The sequence below is a fragment of the Meleagris gallopavo genome, chromosome 16 (genome assembly GCF_905368555.1).
Source record: "Meleagris gallopavo chromosome 16, MGAL_WU_HG_1.1, whole genome shotgun sequence".
NCBI classification, from domain to species: Eukaryota; Metazoa; Chordata; class Aves; order Galliformes; family Phasianidae; genus Meleagris; species Meleagris gallopavo.
Window position 1 is genome coordinate 6,338,614 of NC_139419.1, and position 16,391 is coordinate 6,355,004.

The 16,391-nt window shown below is 51.5% G+C and overlaps 2 protein-coding genes across 3 annotated transcripts in view; one reads left to right on the forward strand and one right to left on the reverse strand.

Annotated features, from left to right (window-relative positions):
* Positions 1-8,324, reverse strand: part of PKD1 (polycystin 1, transient receptor potential channel interacting) — an 85,734-nt gene extending 77,410 nt beyond the window's left edge. For both annotated transcript variants that reach the window (XM_085237262.1, XM_085237261.1), the window contains exon 1: positions 8,062-8,324. In XM_085237262.1, the coding sequence (XP_085093388.1) occupies positions 8,062-8,324 (263 nt within the window). The remainder of the gene's footprint in view (positions 1-8,061) is intronic.
* Positions 8,325-8,338: 14 nt separating this feature from the next.
* RAB26 (RAB26, member RAS oncogene family) overlaps positions 8,339-16,391 on the forward strand; it is a 31,626-nt gene continuing 23,573 nt past the window's right edge. The window contains exon 1 of the transcript XR_014886735.1: positions 8,339-8,872. The gene's annotated coding sequence lies outside the window, so the exon portion shown is untranslated. The remainder of the gene's footprint in view (positions 8,873-16,391) is intronic.

Below are 16,391 nucleotides of genomic sequence, written 5' to 3' on the forward strand. Positions count from 1 at the left end.
TGGATGCAATGAGAGAGCAGGGATAGCTGTGAAGGCCAACAGCCAGAGAGTTCAGGCTTTGACTGTTGTGCTACTGAAGTTGTTTTGTCTTACATGAAATACAAAATCAAGTATGAATGATGCTGTTGGGACCCCCTGTAAAAATGAGGTGTATCTTCCATCCAAATTAAAACTCAGGAACTATATTCTGTCAGTCTAGCAGAGCCACAAGGACCCAAGCTTTGTTTCCCCAGACTTGTGCTGCAAGCTGCAAGAGTTTTACTCCACAAAGTGGCAGCAGTTTTTTTGTTGTTTTTTTCCCCTCTTTCTTAAGGAAAGCCATTACTTTGGTGTTACATTGTGAACCCAATCCACCACTTATGTTAGCTACAGTGAATTCTCCCATGTACCCAACACAAAGACTAACACAGTCCGACAGTGGGCCTCTCCTAGCTTTTATCTTGCTACCCCAGTTTTGTCTTCACTAAATATTTAAGACTTCCGATACAAACTTTGCACTGATCCATGCAATCAGAGACTGCAAATTTTGACAGAGTTCAGTCCATAAAGCCAATCACTTGTTTTCCCTCTGTTGGAATAAAATAACGTTCCCACACTCTGATAGAAACCTTTGATCTGCACAGATTTAATTCATTACTTATGAATCTCTGGCCAACGTCATTCTGTTCATTTTAGTGGCTACTTTCAGTTGCTTCCTGGATCTAGGGGGACAGAGAACCCTTATTAAAAAACAAACAAAAAAAAAAAAAGCAAAAAGAACCCCACACCAACATGTGAAATAGATGAGAAGGAATCCTAGCTATGGATCCATCAACTTGTTGCTTATGTAACAGTCCTTTCCTAGAAAACCACCAAGGTAGCAATAATGAGCCGTCCTCTAAGACGGCTTCACAGAGGTCTGATTGGGAGCCAAGATATTTTCCAATGGAAACTATTCTCCCAGGGAATCATCCTGCATCATATTTCTATGACAGCTTCATTTTGTTTCAAAAAATAGCAGATGATTTCTTTTTAATTGTGCTATGCTTAGGTGCAAGGGCAGTTTCACGACACAAACTGCTGACCTGCTGAAACCATTACCGATTTTGGAATGGCAGAAGGTATGTTAATATCTCAGAGCCAAGTGCCCACATCCAAGCTTATGCTTTTGCAGGATTGCCTGGACCATCTGCACGTCCTGGGCAAGACCTGTCACTTGGCTGTATCTGTACAGTGCCTAAGCTATGAGAATTGGTGCAGCAGTAAAAAATAATAGAAGGCCAGTTGACTCCTCTTTCCATATCCAAACTTCCCCTTCCAAAAACTCACTCTTTCCAGAAGGCTTTCCAAGCCTTTTTGTCTGGGGAGGGGTGCAATACAGTTATGCTGGGGCCAGCTCCGTGCTGCGAGTGGCACACAAACACTGGTGCACAGGCTCAGACAGAGCACAGGTCTCCACAGTGCTTCTGTGCAAGGAACTGTCTGTCAGTGGCAAAGCAAGACACTGTCCCCAAACCCCTGTCCTCTTCTTTTTGACAACGAAAGCCAGCTTACAGAGGTGTCTAAGGAGTCAAAAGCATAGCTGTGTGGAACAGATGTGGCTGCAACACTTTTCTTGGAGACTCCACTCTGCATCTCATTGAGGTTTCCAACTGCTCCTGCAGCTCTCTAAGCCCCAGGAGAGGAAATGTGGCACACGGGCTCTGTGCTGGGAGCACGAACCGCAGGATGGGGCCCATCGTTATTATTCCTATCGCCCCACAGACTGCCTGACACTGGTTGAAGAGCCTGGCTCGGATGGTTCTGCCTGCTCACAAACAGCTCCACACTCTTTGCATGTGAAAGCCATTAAGCAATAGCACAGAAGCAACTCATGAGGCAAAACCCATCAACATTCCCATTCTGATGGCGCGCCAGTGTCTGCTGCCAGCCAGACATGGGGTGCCGGCCCTGGGCTGCATGCAGGTGCTGCTGAAGGATCACGTGCTTCCCATCGACGCTAGCAGCAATCCTGACCAGTATGTGGACACTGGGGAGCTGAAGAGCCCCGAGGGCCTCCGCCAGGGCCTGCATGCCAGAGCTGATGTCCTCCTGCTGGAAATACAGCATGGGGGAGCAGGAGCCGCGGGGATGGGAATCGAAACATCTGTTTAATCCAAGCCACGCTTGGAAAGGCTAAACTGCATTCAACTCTTAAAAGGCACCCAGCCCAGCTGCGAGGCAAGCTGATGAGCAGAGGAGTACAAAAATAGCCACTTGTGGAGTGCTCTTTCAAGCAACATGAGGTTGCCCTACAAAAATAAATACACAAAGAAGAACAATCGCTTTTTTTTTTTTTTCCAGAGGGACTCGTGAGCTCCCCTCACTGCAGTGTGACCCCAGGATCCCCCCGACTGCCCGTGCTGCGCTCACAACACACTCCTGCAGCCTGACAGCTGGCCACTGCGGATCCGCAGGGGCACACGTGGCTCCCACGAGGTCCCTGATGGGCCCGGACTCAGAGAGGCTCTCACCAACCTGACCTCCACCGAAACCCGCACGCTTTGGGCCATGCTCTCTCCACCCCCTTCCTAAGGCGTGGCTTTGAGAGAGAAACTAAAAATGTTGGCCAACACAACGCTTCGGCTCTCGCTTTCCCAGGCTTAGCTGTTCCCCAGTTCCTCCCTCAGGAGGACTCAATCCACACCCCAGATTCTCTTTTTAGAGAGCCACTCCCACCTCTGCCTAAGTCGGCTGGAACAGAACCTCTTTAACCCATTCCCAGCACTGTCAGTGCCCCCTGACCAAGCAGCAAAGCTGTTCACAGAGTCCCATCCAACCCACAAGGAAAAGGAAAGAGAGGCTCCTCTGCCTGCCTCAAACAGAGCTGCAGAGAAAACTCGTTTCGCTTCTGGGATCTGCCAATTCCACCTCCCTGCTCGAGGAGCACTGAGCAGCAGCCAGGGCCGATGCTGCCAGCAGATGTTGCAATGGAAGCAGGGAGGCGATGGTGGAGGCTCTGCGAGCGCCGTCGGTGACGTCGGCCCCAGGAAGCGGGCATGGGCTCCAGCACGGGCTGCAAACTCCACCCTGCAAATCTGAGTTTCAAACCAGTGATTAAAGCTGCTGACTTCATCTCAGTCCTGAGCCAAGGGTGGGCTTTGATACAAGGAGCTCTCTGCACAGGGGTACAGAATGCAGAGCCCAGGGTGGAGGTAACGCAGGCACAGCAGTACCTACGCACCCTGACTGAAAGCAGGAGGCTCACTGCTACAGCTGAGCATCGTTCCTTCAGGCACTGCTACAAGCTAGCATATCACACCGGCTTCTCATTAAATTAAAACAGACTCTGCACTGAAGACAGCACACCACATCTGAAGCCTCCTCTCTGATCTCAGCTCACTGAAGTTTTTACCAGGCTTGATGCTGGGGAGCCAAAGAGACTGGCTCATTCCTAACCTGAGGGGAACTGTTTTCACTGTCAGATGGCAGGAAGCAGCTGACTGAAGATATACTGCTTAGCTTTGTTTTGATTCTCTCTGCTTAAATGCAGTGGCAGCACATCATCAAAACTGAAGCAATCTTTTGCGAGAAGGGAGCCAGAAAGCGAGGACAGAATCTGTCTGCTGGTCACAGCTCTTGTAATTCACCACAAATGCTATGGATTGTCAGCTTGCATGTTGCTGAGGCTCTTCCTGATGATAGTTATCCTTAAAAAAAATGGGAACGGTTATAATCATGTGTTGTTTTTTTTTTGTCTGTTTTTTGTTTTTTCTTACTGTGCTGTTTGTAAAGCAAAAACTAATGTTATGTTTCAATTTGATATTTTTAGTTTCGGCAAAGACATCAGCACAGATTCACTGTCTAAAAAAACATCAGCTTTTTGATGTGAAAAACAAGTTCATTCTTTAAGGCATGTTACAAAGGAAGGCCCAGAAGGCCCGAAGTGCTGGGACAGGCAGCGGCATACAGGACAGCATAGAGGTGGGTCCAGCCCCAGGGCAGCTTCCCAGCCCTGGTGTTATTCAGAGGAGATTTAGATTGGATATAAGGAAGAAGTTCTTTATGCTAAGGGCAGTGAGGCAGTGGCACAGGGTGCCCGGAGAGGTGGCAGTGCCCCATCCCTGCACACAGCCACAGTCAGGCTGGATGGGGCTCTGAGCACTGATGGAGCTGTGGGTGTCCCTGCTCAGTGCAGGGAGTGGGACCAGGCAGCATTCAGAGCTCCCTTCCAACAAAACCACTCAGTGATGCTTGAATTCCATGCAGCTCCCAGCCCGCTCCTGGCTATTGCACGCATGCTTTGCTCTCAGCTCTCACTCGCTGCAGCCCTGAGAAACATCTGGGGACACACAGGACAGATAAAAGCAAGGCACAAAATGAGGCCAAACTGCAGTGATCAAAAGACAACAAAGCCTGAAGAAATGAAAAAAGGACGACGCAGAGACGTAGTGTGAAAACCACAGTGGAAACTGCAGCATGACGGAGACAAAACAAGGAATTCCACTAACTAGCAAAAAGAGAAGGGGCTTTAGCAAACCAGATGAGAGTTCCACCCTGCCTTCCAATGCAGTGATTTGCTCTTTAAACAGTATGTGAGAGCAGAATGAGAGTAGCTGGGAGAAACCTGAGAGACACTTGGTAAAAAATATACCAAATTTCAGAGGAATCTCAAAATATGAGGTGGGCACTGACACAACTTTCCCCTCTAGTAGTATCACAAGTCACCACACTCCCATAACCTCTCCAGAGGGAATAAGAGCTCCCGGATTCTCCAACCAACCAAGACCTCGTGCTGCTGAGATGCCATTGCAGAAGTACTCTGCTAACACCAGACACCATTATGCTCAGACAGAATAATACAGAATTGCCTCCTTGTTTGGAGCTCTAACTGCACTTGCAATCACTTATGCAATCAGTCCTTTCCTTGGGCTGAATTAACCTTGTTTGCAAAATATTTTTCTAGCACCTCATTTGGGCCTTTTTCCCCCTTCCAAAATTCCTTACAAAAGAGAAGCTCAGCCTTGTTTTCACTGGGGATATGGCTTCTTATGTGAATGGCACTCCAGATTAAGGTTTTTTTTTAATTAATCTATTTTCCCTTTGTAGGCTGGACACCACAGTACAGACATTCCACTGCTTGCAGTTATACCTGTGCCGGATTGCAGATTTCATTGGCTTATTTTTCTCCAATAGCTTTTGAAGACACCTTGAACCTTGAAAAAGCTTTCGCTGCCTCGTGTAACACTACCAGCACCTACCAATCACTGCCAGCTCCTCTGATTTCAAGTAGTACAGCCCGTAGGTTGTAAAATCTGTTTATCCTTAGGTTTGGGCAGTGCAATCCCGGGGCTTACCATCAAGTCTACAAAAACACCCCGCTGGGTTTTGGATGAAAGTCACAATCCCAGATCTGCAAAGCTTCAGTAGCCCCTCTGATGCTGCTCTGCATTAATGAAGGAAAAATAAGGGAGTTTCACTTCTACAGCATTACAATGGAGATTCTTATCTCCGCTCCAAAACTTTCACGATGCTAATGATGTGTCAGAAATAGTCAATATTTGCAAGGGAAAGTCAGAAAATTATTATGAGATTTATTCCTGGCTGAGGAACAAAAGGAGCATCCCACAAAACAGTAAAGTCACACTGTGAAGCAAAACCCAGCGCCCTGAAAATGAAGCATTTGAGGAGAGATCAGAGCAAAGCATTCCTCAGCTGGAGAAGCTCAGAAGTGCAAAGCTCAAGAATTTGGCTGCAGCAGTGGGATGGGGTTGGTGCCCTCCAGGGCTCTCTGGAGACGCTGCCGGCTCAGCACGTGGCTGAGAGCAGTGCTGTGTATTGCTCTGCGTGTCGAGGTGCTCCTGTGCTTACAGAAATGGTTCTGCCCAAGTTGGCATTTTCTTACTGAAAGTTGTTCTGTCCGTGATGTGCATACGAGAAGAACTCATTTCCTTGTCCATCAGAGCTCGTCCATCAGAGCCATGGGATCACACTGGTCAGCACGACAGCCAGCACACACCTACTGCACAACCAGGAGCTTTGGGAATTCTGAACTCTGCTTCTCAAAGGCTGTTTTCATTTCAGACTAATTAAAAACTCATACGCTGCTGAGATATATATATATATATATATATATATTTTTTTTCCTCTAATGAGAGAGCCAGCAGTAAATTGCTAAAAGCATAATTTATGTGCTGGTGTTCAATAAAAGGAATTTGAAGTACATGATAAAGCTAATCACAGAACTGCACCATGAGCCGGAATCGCCCTCACCCAACCCAAACTAAGCTGTACATCCATCCTGCTAATGGTGACAATGCAAGCACAGCTGCCCTCGCTCTCATGCCAAAGGTAGAACAGGGCAGTAAACTTCTCCCTGAGGGAAATCCAGGTGCCACAGCAGCAAAACCTCACCATCCCTAGAATATCACCAGCATGCATTCATTACTTGAGGTGCACGATCAGCCGTGCAGCCCTACAGGCTGCCAGCCATTCCTCAGCAGAGAAAAGCTACATTGCACCTCCCAACTCCAGCCTGCAGCTTCAGTTGATTCCCCCTTCTCACACTTTGTTTTGGGGACCGGTGAGAGCTGTATGGCTAACTTCAATTTGTTACTGTGTCACAGAACCTAACTCAAAATGTCCTGGGAGCTTTTACAACTCAGCTCCTCCGAACAACAATAAGAGCAACAGTCTCAAACAAAATGCAGTCTCAAAATTAATAATCCTAAAAACACAGACATAACCCCAAACCCCTAACAAGCCAAATGAGCAACTTCATCACAGCCTTCAGAAGGGAGCAGCAAAGCACTGACCCGTCCCACTCCTATTACAGGGGGACCTCAGCTGCACAGCTGACAGCAGATAATATAGCATCAGGGAGTCCCAGATGACACCAAACCTTCCCTGGCTGGGGACTTATTGCCAAAAATAAAAAAATAAAAAAAAAATACCCATGGCTTTGTCTGGAAAAGCCAAAGCATGTCATGTAAGAAAACACTTGGAAATGCCTCATGTGCTGTGTTTACAGATGTGTTTTCCTGAAGCTACTTAGATCTGTAACCTAATGCTTACCATGCTGCGTGCAACTTTTCCTATACTTTTTATTTTATGCCGACGGTACAAAGCAGACACTCAGAAAAGCAGGTCCTCATCCTACTGAAACCCAGCAGAACTCTGCTCCTGTGAGATCCCTCCATCATGCCAGACCATGTCATCCCTCCTGCACCAATCACTCACAGCTTTCGTCTCCTCAAGAAAAGTTACTCCCTGTAGAAAACAAACTTAGGTTCAAAACAATCCTCCCTCCCCACTCTGCCCTGACTGTTTTCCACATCATGCAGTAACTTTATGGCTCTGCATGCAGACCGCGCTGATGCCCTGCATGGCACACACCTCTCTGGTGCTCCAAAACAACAAAGTCAGTATTGTGACACAAGCATCACCCATCTCATCTGAGAGCTTTCATCACCAAACTTTGACGTGAACTTGCTAATTGAGTCCCTTAAGTCTGCTGTTAACAGAGCGGCGTTGAAACCACATCCAGCTGCTCGCGTCACAACACAGCTATTTCCCTCTGTACCCACCCCCAAAGCAGAACAGCACCTCTGGGGCAGCAGCATCCCAGCTCTCTCGGATGCAGCTACAGTGCAAAAAGCACAATTAAACACTAACCAATTAGTGTCCCTGTGCCTTTCCAGATAGCAAACCTTTTCCTCCACGGGAAGCAGTGCCTGTGGGCTGGTGGCTGTGATGGGACCCACGCAGCATTACAGCATCACGCATCTGGGTGAACCCCAGAACCGTTCTTCAGGTGCAGAGCCCAGTGCATCCCCACGACCGCTGTCGATGGGGACCCCCGTGTCCCACACCCCGGAGCTGTTTTCCCTTTTGCGTGGCTTGGGCCACTTCTGCACATCTCTAACGCTGCCACCTCCGCACGCCAAACTTTCTCAGCCGTCTCCATGTTTGTCCCCGCTGTCATGCAACGGGTCTCCAACAAAACTGCTCGTGGACTCACGCAAACGCCGTGAACAACTTCTGGAAAGCGGCGCTCCGTGCCAGCCCCATTCCCAGCCCCATTCCCGGCCCCGCGGTACTCACAGAGCCGTGGCGGCGGTCGGGACGCCCGGAGGCCGCTCCAGGCCCCTCGCGGAGCAGTTGGCGACGCAGACGGCTCCGGGCCGGCCCCCGGAGCAGGTACAGTCAGCGGCGCAGGGCTGGCAGGAGGGGGCCGGAGAGGTCCTGGCGGCCGCCAGCCCCCCGCACAGCAGGGAGCAGAGCAGGCACCAGCCCGAGAGGGGCAGCCGCGCCGCGGGGACGCCATGTTTGCGCTGTGTTCCAGTGTCTCCATTTCCAAAAGGCATCTCTTCCTACGGGCATGGCATGGCCCCGGCCCGCCTCTCCCCCGGCCCGGCCCGGGCCCGGCCGCGCCCCGCGCTCGGCTCCGCTCCGCGCTCCGCTCCGAGCCGCTCCGCTCCTCCCGCGCCGCGGGGCTCAGCGCATGGCGGGCTCCCCCCGGCGCTGCGGTGCGCGCTGCTCCCGCGGCGGCGCCCGGCCCGGCCCCTGGGCTCCGCTCCCCGCGCTGACAGCCCCGGCCCCGCTCCGCTCCGTTCTGCGCTCCGCCCGGGCCGCGGCCCGCCGCCTCCCGCTCCGCCTCCCGCCCGGCGGAAACCCGGCGCCGCTCCAGCCCCTCCGCCCGCCCCCGCGGCAGCCCCCGCCCGGACCCGGCACCGCTCCCGGTCCTGGCTGCGGCGAAGCTGCGGGTGCGGGGAGCGCTCGGCACCGCTCGGTGAGGGGCGAACGGGGACAGCCGGGCCGGGGCGCCCGGGGGAGGGCACCGCTCCGGGGCCGCTGCAGCTTTACAGTATCGGATCTTCTAAGAGCCGCGCGTTTGGCATCTGCAGCGCAGCAGGTGAGGAAGGGACTTCGCAGGGCTGCTTTGAAATGCTATGCGGAGGTCAGCGGGCTCTACGTGCCGCTCGCCCGCTGCACACCGTGGCACTGGGACGGGGCGTGGCTCAGGCCGGGCCGCTGAGATTTGCACTGAAAGCTCCTCGGTGCGAGGGCTGGTCCCAGACTATCGTAGTTAAATAAGCCCATGTACAAAGGGAGCAGAATTCCGTCCTCACAAAGGGTTTCCCCAAAACCAAGCCCAGCCCCATCTGTAAGCAGTGGAGGTGTGCTAGCTGGAAATTTTACAGGGGCCCTAGTTGCTTAGAGCCCTTTGCACCATGTGTGATATGCACAGAGCATCAGCCAAGGGGAGGACAGAAGGAAGCCCGAATAAAACACAGAAGGAATTCTTGCTTTTGAGCTGCTTTCAGTGCCGCATCACTTTGGAAACCAGAGTCATTGGCCCGTGCCCGGCAGGCATTTCTCACTGTAAGCACAGCAGATGTGTGCCGTAGGGCTGGAAGAGTGGCGGCAGGCAGTGCGCTGCTGGGAGCGATAGGAGGGGTCTGGGGGGAGCAGCGCGCCTAGGGCGAGTGGCTGGGGCAGGGAATGTGAACGGAGGGACAAACCCTGCACAGCCCGAGCCAGGCGCTGCTCAGCTCTGCCTGAATTGCCCAGCAAAGACACACTCTCCTTGGGAGAGATTTGTCAGTCCAGACGTATCTTTCAGCATTGCGCCCATTGACACTTTTCTTTATGCGACTGCATTAATTCTCGCAGACCTTTGCACCTTTTAAAATATTTGCACGTAACGCTGGAGTTGAGTGTTACAACACAGGAAATCTCTCTGGCTCAGCCCTGGTATCCATCCTGCAGAGCTGCCCGTGTGCTCAGTACGAGCCCTGGTCTGCTGATATTGCACCCTTCCAGCAGCCCAGTGCCAAGCAAAGGGCATTTGGTGCTTTTGAGAACAGCTCACAAAGCCCAAGGCTGGTCTCCTTGCAAAGCCTCCTGCTGCTGGTGCCTCTTGGTGCTGGGGATGTCATCCCCCTGCGTTTTGCAGTGTGCTGGGAGCTGCCGCAGCACTGTGTCAGTGGGGCCAGATCGTGAAGAAATCTGCCTGGGAGCTTTCAAGGGAGAAACTACGACATGGAGGAGTGGGACGTGCTGCAAGCATCTGAAGGTGTGAACTGCAGGGAGCCAGAATGGTTGTTTTGGGTGGTAACAGAAAGAGGATGGGAGCCTAAGAGCCTGAGGATACATGCGGGTGGGGGGAGGAGGGCTGTGGGGACAGGCCTGTGTCTCTTGCAGGATTTTTTAAGCCACCTGTGTGACTTCAGATGCTCTGGGTTCCCTAAAGTGCAAGGACTGACTCGTGAACCTTGCAGTGCATCTGTCTTTATCCCTCCAGAGCTGCTCACTTTGCTCTGCCTGCTCTGATGGTCCAGATCCTATAAAGTCCATAAAAGCTTGCTGGGTTTTAGGTACATGCATCATCCTGTTGAAATCAAAGGAGTGACAGCAGATTGTATTAGCTGGCTTCTGGCTTTGCTTATCTAAATGCTACACATACCTTATCTCAGAAGCCTGACAGCATCTTATTTCACCCCTTGGCATAGCACTTAATGTATATGAGAATTTACTTTCTGAAAACATTTTGTGCCTTTTGAACTTGAAATTGACTTGAGGGACACATCATCATCTTTTACGTGATGCACCGTGCCCCAAATAGCTCCATTTTTGCTGCCTCCTCATGTGACCACTGTGTATTTGCTTCTGCTCTCTCAGCTGCAATTTGCTTTCTGTTTTTCTTTCCTAACCATTGGTGCAGGCAGCAATGTCCATATTTCTAAAGATAACAGCAGGGAGAAAATGTCCTGTGTATGGATGGTAATCAGATTAGGTCACTAATGTAATCTAGTGGATGTAATGAGGTTAAGGGCTCTCCCCCCAGAGTGGGGCAGCCAAGCTGCAACACAGGCAGCAAATGGGGAAATAATGGAGCGAGTGGGGAAGAAGATGGCAAATGGTGATTGAGTAGCAAGAAATAGTTTGTTCACATTGAACCGTAATTTCTGATCTTGGAAGAAGTTCACAGCACTGAGCTGGGACAGATTTTAAAATGCAGCCTGTGGAAAATGATGGGAGTGGAAAATGCTGTGGGGTGGGGAGACTCAATGTGAGGCGTGCTGTGGGGAAGGGATCCTTCTGGTTCCTCCCACTGGCAGGCGGACAGAGAGTTTCTCAACACTGTTTACTTGGAGTAGAATTAAAACCCAACTAAGAGGGTGCTAATTCTCCCCTTCCATCCCACAAGCAATACAGGCTGAATGCACCCAAAACGTCTGCAGTAGCTCTTCTTTTCCATCTTAACCGATACAGGAGAACAGTGTGCCCTCAGTACACACCCAGGGGGGGAAGAGCTGTCACATTTACTTTTAGGTGGGGTATGAGTACCTCAGAGGAAGCAAGGATACTATTTTCTCTGAGCAGGACAGTTTTCACCCCTGCAGGTTGCCAACATGAAACACTATGGCCAGTCCCATGAGGAGGAACCTGGAGTTACCCCAGCAGAGCCATCTCCTCCCACCCATGTCCACCTCCTGCAGCCAACACAAGCATTCCCAGCTGTTATCCACGACCCGATGACTGCAGCCACCTCCTCATGCTCTGCTGCCTTTCCTCCAGACATAATATTTTCCTTGCCTGGAAGGCCTGGAGGAGAGGACAGCTGAAAGCCAAAACTTCATCCTATTTTATATTATATTTGCCACTTCCAATCTCCATTCTGTCTTTCTATTTGAGCAGAGCTCTTTAGATGACTTCAGAGCATGAAGCACATCTGCTGGCTCAGTGTGCTGGTGTGGCAGCGTCGAGATCTGCAGCTGAGACAGACTTCCTCATACACCAGCTGTTAGATGTAACACCTCACAAAGAGGGCTGAAAATTAAAAACAGAGAAGCTGCCAACTCCACGGTGTCAATTCAATAAATACCAGCCTGGGAACCTCCTCTGTGCCCCAGCCAGCAGCACTGCAGCTCAGCCTGAGCCACAGAAAGGCTCTGGGGACATGGAGCATCCAGTATGTGAGCTGTGAGCAGTGGGGCAACAAGGCAGCCTGGATGTGGGCAGGGGGTAGTCTGCGGCTGGGGAGATGGGCTGCTGGGGTGTGGAGGTGCTTGGCTACAGTGATGCTGGGCTGCTCAGCTCCTGGGGTACTGGGATGCTCAGCTACTGGGATATTCAGCTTTTGGAATGCTTGACTGTTGGGATGCTGGAATGCTCAACTACTGGGATGCTCAGCTGCTGGGATGCTGGGCTGTTTGGTTGCTGGGATGCTTGGACGTTGGGATGCTCAACTACTGGAATGCTGGGCTGCTCTTCTGCTGGGCTGCTGCCAACGCTCCCCGACAGGGTTTTGTTTCGGGCCACGCGAAGCTCCGCGGCAGCGCGGCGGTTCGGCCGAAGCTCGGCTCCCGGCGCTGTCCGTGTACCCCTGGCGCCCCCTAGGACCGCCCGCCGCGCTGCCGCTCCGCTTTTCAACGCCCCCCCGCCCGGCCAGTTAAACCCAATCAAACAACAAAAAAGCACTAACCCAAAAACGGGGAAAAAAACCAAACTGTCTCTAAAATCAGACACAACCCCACACGGGATGACCCAAGCAGCGATCTCCCGCTCCGGAGGGCTCCTGGCTTGCACACCCGCACTCACTTGGTACGGGATGCAGAGGATGAGGATAGGATATCCACAACCCTACGGGATGTGTGGGCAGTGCCCCCAGCTCGTCCCTGGATGCCTGGGATCCCATCAGCTGTATTTGGAGCAGTGCTCTCAGCGAGACTTGGGGCTCAGTGTTAGGTTTCAGCTGCATGAGGATGAGCCCCCGTTGGGCTTTTTCTGGGTGATTTTTGTGGGTGTTTTCAGCTCAAGAAAGGAATTTATTCACACCAAACGCTTTCATCCATTTGATGGAGCGTGAATGCAAACCAGAGCTGAGTGCTTTGTGCCATGGTGCTTTCTGCTCAGGATCCAACTGGTGGCACTTCTAGCTTTATTCACCAAACGCTCATTCAAAGCAAACAGAACTTCAGAATCCCTCTCTCCATAGGGTTTGAAGTTCCGAGTGACAGGAGTTCAGGGAATGATGCAGGGGCTGCCCAAGGGGCCAAGCACTGCTTCCCCCCAAATTGCTGCTGCTCTGCTCGTTGCCATGGAAATGCTGATGTCTGCGCACCATCAGGAGGCACCGCGGTGGTGTTGGTGTTTTTAATTGAGGCAAGTTTAGCTGGGTAAGCAGTCAGCAGGTAGCTGGAGATGCTTGTTCCACACCGCAGAAGCTATGGGAAGCATCTTCCCTCTTGTTCCTTGCTCGTACGTCCCTCACTCGCCTTTCTGCATGGATAATATCCACACAAGCACAAATGTCACCCAGGAGGTCGGTGATGCTGCTGAGCACCCCCAGGGCCAGGTCTGCATGGTGCTCACACTTGTGCCTCTGCCTTTGAAAACTTCTGAAAATGGGATTTTTTATTTTTTTATTTTTTATCAAGGATTCAAAAGCTGCTCATTTGTAACGCAATGATGCAAAAGAAACAACTGTGCATTAATTAGTGCTGGTGAAGCTGAAGCCAGAGGGCAGCCAGCAAGAGGCGCAGAGGCAGAAAAGTGCACTCGAAGCCCTCAGGACCTGCTGGGCCCTGGGGAAGGGCAGGTGCTGGTGGCCTGAGGCTGCTCCCAGCATGGCTGGCAGGAGGACCGTGTGCTCCAGCCTGGAGAAGTCGCTTGGCAGTGGTGTTATTGCCTCCAATTGGCTGTGGCTGGTTGCAGTTGGCTGTGCCTTCCACAGGCAGACCTGATGGCTTCCACGTGTGCTCAGCTGTTCAGATGTGATTAGTCCCTCTGATTGCAGAAGGACAGCTGATGCAAATGAAATTGCCTGCAGACAAAATGTTTGCAGAGCTAGGACAGCCCTTAGCTTTGCTGGGGAAAAAGAAGTTTCTAGTAATAAAGAAACACTTTTAAGCAAAGCAGGAAATTGTAAAATCACAGTAAGCAGTAGCAGCAAAGTGCTGACTGCATGGATCCATCGCAGCTGATTATGTCACAGAGTTAAGGGCACCTTCATGTGCCCAGCTCTGGACTGCCTGTGCTGCTCACTCACTGTCATCTTCAAGAAAAATGCAATTGCCCAAACTCACAAAAGTTCTGTTAATTGAAAACACTCAGCTTTCCTCAAAAAGTGTTAACAAACCCTATTAACGCATGGCTCTGCAACTTTGTAGCCAGCTTATTAATTGGTTGGAAAAATGCTGCTTGCTGACAGCTCAGACCATGGGCGAGCATCATTGCAGGTATGTGAGAGGACAAGCAGGAAGACAGAAGCTATTGATTTGGGCTGATAAATACTGCTTGGCTTCAGAACAGCACCCTGCCACTACTTTGCTCTGATGGATGGCTGAATGAGATGCGAGCACGGAGCTGCATCTCCTGGCACACAGGAGCACAGCTCTGCCCCAATCAGGGAGGTGAGGCTGCTTCTCCCTGAATTAGAACCCACTGGCCAAGGCATGGTGCAGAACAGCAAGCAGCAGTGTAATGGCTCACTCCAATAGGGGCTCTTTCCCAACCCTTAGCAGTTCACTTACTGTCTGGATAGCAGCCTGATGAACCTCTGCACGCTCCTGTGCTAGCTTATTGCTACTCCTTGTTTTACAGGGCCCCAAGGAGTGCTGCACGTATCACTGAGCTGTAGCTGGCCCCCAACATGACTTTGGCCCCATAGTGCCTAAAACACAGTGTGCAAAAGTGAGCTATGGGGGTTTATCTACTCAGTGCTGATGGCGGGGTCCTGTGGGTGATGCAGCACAAAGCTGCCCTCAGTCTGTCCTCTCTCTGACTCATATGTCAGAGAATCATAGAATATCCCAAACTGGAAGGGACCCATGAGGATCATCGAGTCCAGCCTCTGGCTTTGCACAGGCCTACCCAAAATTCAAATAATATTTCTGGGAGCATGTGCTCAGAGGATAGCAGCCCCTCAGCACTCACCGTGCTGTCTGCATCCAGAGCCTCGGCCGTCTCCGCACCCTTCAGTCAAGGTGCTTTCTCCATTGCTCTGCACCTCTCCTGCATTGAGCACCATCGCTCTTGTGCTCGCTGTGCATCTGTGTGTGTTCTGCAGCACCCTGAGATCTGGCAGAGCACAGCCTCAGCTGGGATGAGGACACGAGCACCATGAAGAACGCAGGAAGCTGCTGCCTGCCCTGCTCCACATGCTGCCAACCTACCTGTGCATATACTGATAAAGCTGACACTGTGTCATGTCTGCACACTTGCTTTTGAAATCATCTCCGTGCCCCAGCCCTTCCTCATTGCAGGATGTCTCTGTATCTCACTACAAACCATCTTAGATTGTTTTAAGCGGAGATATTTCTAAAATATTTGGTGTCTGAGGCATGTCTGAGAAGCATTTGAAATATGCTAAATAGTTTGGAAGTATCTTCTGTTTGGGAGGCTGAGGGTTTGTTACTCAGCCTTCTCTCTGTAGGACACATTTCAAGGAACTTTTGAATGTTTGACTTCATCCCATCTGAAAGCTCTCGTGAGTGACTGCTGGAGCAGAGCCAGGCTGAGGGCTCTGTGTTCAGTGCTCTGCTGGCTGAAATCACGGCTCGTTTCTGTCTTGGCACAAGGAAAACTCATTTCCTGGCCCCAGCCCAGACTTGCTGGGACCTGGCATGGTTGCCCTGCTGTGCTCCAAAGGGCTGGGCTGGGCCCTGTGCAGCATGGTGGATCCATAGGGATGCCCTTGGGGTGGTGCCAAGGCTGCTCTGCTGCATCCCAGCACTGCTGGTGGTGATGTGGGGCATGGAGCTGTGGGAGCAAAGCCCTGCAAGGGCAGTGGGGTCCACGCATGCTGTGCGCTGCTCATCCTTGAGGACAGCTTCCACCTTGGATGCCACGAGTGGGTGACACCGGGTTGCCTCTCCAAGGGGACGAGGGGAAGCAGTGCCCCATTGTTGGCAGCCGCACCAATGTGTTCCCTGTCCTGCTGGGGAGCAGGGATAGAACCCAGCACCTGGTCGGTGGATGACAATCTGAGCTCAGCCTCTCAGCTGCTGGGTTTGGTGCATGTGCTTTGGGGATAAAGGAGGGCTCAGAGAGGTGGGCTAAGGATGGAAACAGAGGGACCGTGCAGAGGAGAGACAGCAAACGAAGCAGCCAGACAGAGGAAGGAGGTCTACAAAATAGGACTTGACTTGGCAACAAAAGAAAGTGGAGAGACAAAAACAGTCTCCCAGCAAAACATTGGAATTTAACTTTCACAGCTGCAAATGGAAAACAATCACTTCCCACACGAAAATAACTGATGGGCTGCATTGACGAGGAGATGTCTGAGGAATTTCAATTAAAAGCCAGCGACAGTGACAAAGGCAATGAGATTGAAGTGTTCAAAGGTAAGTGAGCAATGGGGAGGGAGGAACAGTAAGTGGCAGGCGGGGAACAATGAGTGTTCAGCTCTGCGTGGGCTGGGCCTC